The sequence below is a fragment of the Sinocyclocheilus rhinocerous genome, unplaced genomic scaffold (assembly GCF_001515625.1).
Source record: "Sinocyclocheilus rhinocerous isolate Xijiao unplaced genomic scaffold, SAMN03320098_v1.1 scaffold1874, whole genome shotgun sequence".
Taxonomy (NCBI): domain Eukaryota; kingdom Metazoa; phylum Chordata; class Actinopteri; order Cypriniformes; family Cyprinidae; genus Sinocyclocheilus; species Sinocyclocheilus rhinocerous.
Genome location: NW_015626862.1, coordinates 109,514 through 113,470, shown reverse-complemented (window position 1 = coordinate 113,470; position 3,957 = coordinate 109,514). Strand labels below are relative to the sequence as shown.

The window sequence follows — 3,957 nt, the reverse complement described above, 5'->3', positions numbered from 1 at the left end:
TATATATATATATATATATATATATATGAGTACATGAACACAAAAACATAATCTCTAGAATTATGTGTCACTTCATGAGCATTTTACTTATTTTGAGAAAACTATCTTATGTCATATATACAAAGAGACGCCAATGTTTCAGGAGTTTAGTACACAGAATAGGACACATGCTTATTACATAACCGTATTTGAGTTGATGTATATGCTTTTATTTATTATTATTTTTAAATTAACTATTTTTTCCAAACCATTGTTAGATGCAGTGTTTCCTGTATGCAAATATTTGGTTTCAAAAATAGTATCATTAAACTATTTCTTATGATTTTAAATCTGCATTGAACTTCAGATCAATCTCAAAGTAAAAGGCGGTACTAAAGTCTGATTTTGTGGTGGATGTATTCAAATGTGATCATCTTAATTCAAGTGATGAAGGATTTTGAAAGTCTGAGCACTACAAAATTATTAACAGTTGCAAATAAACATTCATTAGAAATTTTGAAAAGTAATCAAAAAGTAATCAAAAGTAATCAGTTACATTACTTTAATAAAGTAATTGAAAAAGTTACACTACTATTACATTTTAAATAGGGTAACTTGTAATCTGTAACCTATTACATTTCCAAAGTAACCTTCCCAACACTGAGCATAGTGTACAGTTAGCCAGTCATCAGAGCATTTTACTTAAAAAAAAAAAACTACATTATTGCTGTATATGTAAGTTACACGAATTAAGTAAAGAATTAAGTTTTAAAATCGCATTTTGATTCCCTAAATCGAAATCTAATTGTCAGGTGCCAAAAATTCTAACGGAAATAATTACTTAATTTGACAATTAATTAATTAAATAATAATTAATTGTATCAAATGACACTAACCCCTGGTGATAAATATAAACATTTTAATATGTGTAATGCTGTATGACAATGTCGATGAAGGGCTAAATATGGGTCATGATCCATAATAAGTGATGGGACTGCATGTCCTACATAAACATAAGTTGAGGTACAGCTACCACAGTAAATGTAGCTGTGCAAACCTGCTTTTATCTAAGACTGGGCTTTCCAAATGGTTTAAGTAAAACAAGCTCTGTCTGACTCTTTGCGTGGGAATCTCTCGCCTTCATTAAACAGCGAAAAACGCACGACAACCATTTTTATCCATTGTGCTGACCAACAGGTGAAACATGGTTATCGAGTCAGGAAACTGATTTCTGTACTGATTTTCATTTGATTAAAGTACCTACCTTTACGAATAGGCCTAGTAACAAGTTTGTAGTTTGAACACTTCATCTAAATCCCACATCTGAACACTAGGTGGAGTTATAGCGCCGAGCGTATTTTGCAGTATTAAACACGTATTTATACCGATTTCATCAGGCTCCGAAAATTCTTCAAAAAGAACACGAAGAATGGCCTTCTCAGCTGCCATAGTTGCAACTCTTGCGTCATCAGAACAGTGTGTTCAACGCACCACCGTTTCCGTTTAAAAAACGTTTTGCACCGTTTTTGTCAGGGCTGAACGCAGCCCTGATCAATCGCCCATTATAGGAAGTGATGTCACGTTCACTGTCCATAACTAAATGTCTGAAATCGTTGATTATTTTTAATAATTATTTTTAAGCAGTATCTGTATGCGTATGCAAAACATGATTTATGAAACTGAAATAAAACAATTTCAATACACCAAATAGCTATTATATTATATTATAATAGGCTATTCTTTAAAAAAAAAATACACACACACACACACACACACACACATATATATATATATAATATTTTGTGTGTGTGTGTGTGTGTTTTGATGTTAATGTCAAAATGTACAAGACAAAACTGTACATGTCATAACATAACCAAGCGACTTACCACTATTATTGGTCTTACAAGGATAAAAGTTTTTACAGAAGGGAAATTAAGAGTCTGGCTGAGACAAGTAATTGTTGATAACTGATTACTCCGCATACCTCAGCAGGTAATGTGGTCAAATCCTGCACACACACACACAAAAACTTTTTCACACATTAAAGGCTTAAAGTGAAAAGTGCAGCTGGGGGTCAGTGAAAGTCCAGGGGAGTGTGTAAAACACTGCACCTGTGCATATGAAGACACTGGTTTTCAGGAGCAAGAGTACTTTAAGAGATAGTCTAGCTTAATCATTGTCTTCTCTCAATAATATTTTACTTTTAATGTATTTGCTGGCTCCAGGATGGATAATCATGAACATATTGTTTCAGGCTTGCTTGGCAAACTAACAATAATTCTGTTGAAAAGTTTAGAAAGCTTTCTTCTAGTATAGAGGTCAGTCTTCTGTGAAAACAGAAAAGTTATTGATTTACTGATTGATTTAGTCAGTGATTCTGCATGCCTTTGTATATTTTCATCTGACACTACAAGCAGTTAGCCAAAGTCTCGCTGCTTTATTAGTTTCATGAACACTTATTCAGCACATGTATAGCTACAAAAGATACAACTATTTTTTATCGAATAAAAACAAAGTGTTAATGTATTGTGATATGAACAAAGACATGGCACAAAGAATTTGCCTCTGCCAAAGATCAAGCCTGCACGATTGTCTTCAGTAAAAGAAAAAACAACACTTACATTCAAATGAAAGAATCAGTAGTGGCACTGTGTCCCATAGTTCACAGTTCAATTTCAGAAGCATGCGTATTTTTTCAGACAGTCTGTCAAACTGTTCATTATGTCTCTCCCACAGCTGCAGGAAGAAGCCGTTTGGAGCTCTGAAGTTCTCCTTCCTCCTCCACAGCACCTCACCTCACAGATCTAATTGCTGTAGCCAGGGGCTCTTTGACCAAATATGTTGTTTTGTGTTGTGCCCAGCCTTTAATTATCTCTCCTGAATGCAAAACTAAGCCTAATCTGGACTAATGAGAAGTCAAAATATGAGCTAAATAGAACTACGGGTGGGAAAAAAATAACCCCTGTGGTGCTGCATAGAGTTTGCCCCCCTCGAGATTAAATGACAGACTCCAGTGAGGACCATTCTCAGCAACTTTCACACCACAGTTCATAGTTCAGTTCATTTTCACTAAATTTAAAATGATTATGGAAGAAATTGCCAAAAATGAGAGCAAGAACTGTTTTTGAACTGCAGAAAATGTTTAACCGGTTAGAGGAACCCTCCACAGTTAAGAGAGTCTGGCACGCAGATGCTTATATTGAAATGTTTCAATTGGCTTTTTATTGTTTTAATTAAGATGGAGGTTTACCACAATGGGCTTCCCTTGGTTTGGGAAAAAGACCTGGTCTGTCTAGGTTTTCCACTTTGAAAAAGATGGGTTTCCTCTCCAGGCTGTAGTTTTGACTGTTCCTCAAACCTCCATTCCTAACATAGCACCAGGAAGGGAAAAACAAGAGGGCACACAAATTCCCATGAGATGCCAGCTCACCCATGAAGTGGAACTCAATCCATCCATTTATAATCTGTGATGCACCTCTGCTCTGACCATGTTGGAAGCGCCGGATGGAAACAGACAATGTTGAGATACCTTCTTTCACAAACTTTTCCACTGGATTAAGAGCATCTCTCCAAACATAGAGTACAAGCTCTCCCTCTCTCTCTCCCACTGACACTCACATACAATGAGTCTTGGCAAACACCTGTCCCTACCATAGTGAAGAACAACTTGGCAGGCTGATCCAAAGAGGGAGATGGGGGGAGGAGGGTGTGGTAAGCTGGAGGTGTCTAGAGAGTCGCAGAAGTTTCTGAGAAACTCCCACAACCTGCTCTCTCTCCCCCCTCACAGCTTTCCTCTCTTCCTGTGGATAGACATCCAGGAGACAGGCTTGCCAATTAAAGTACTGTGCATCTTAGAAAAGGAGCATTATGGATTTTTCCTTCTTATTCTTTATAAGTGTGGTTGTTTTCATACTGGAACAACAAGGTAAATGACTATCATCTTTCTTTTATATATATATATATATATATATATATATG

At 36.0% G+C, this 3,957-nt stretch overlaps 1 protein-coding gene across 1 annotated transcript in view; it reads left to right on the top strand.

The window, feature by feature from the left end:
- Positions 1 to 3,840: 3,840 nt before the first annotated feature.
- The window catches only part of LOC107717067 (endothelin-1-like), a 5,049-nt gene continuing 4,932 nt past the window's right edge, over positions 3,841 to 3,957 (top strand). Inside the window, exon 1 of the mRNA XM_016523710.1 lies at positions 3,841 to 3,904. Within this exon, the coding sequence (XP_016379196.1) occupies positions 3,847 to 3,904 (58 nt within the window). The 5' untranslated portion in view covers positions 3,841 to 3,846. The remainder of the gene's footprint in view (positions 3,905 to 3,957) is intronic.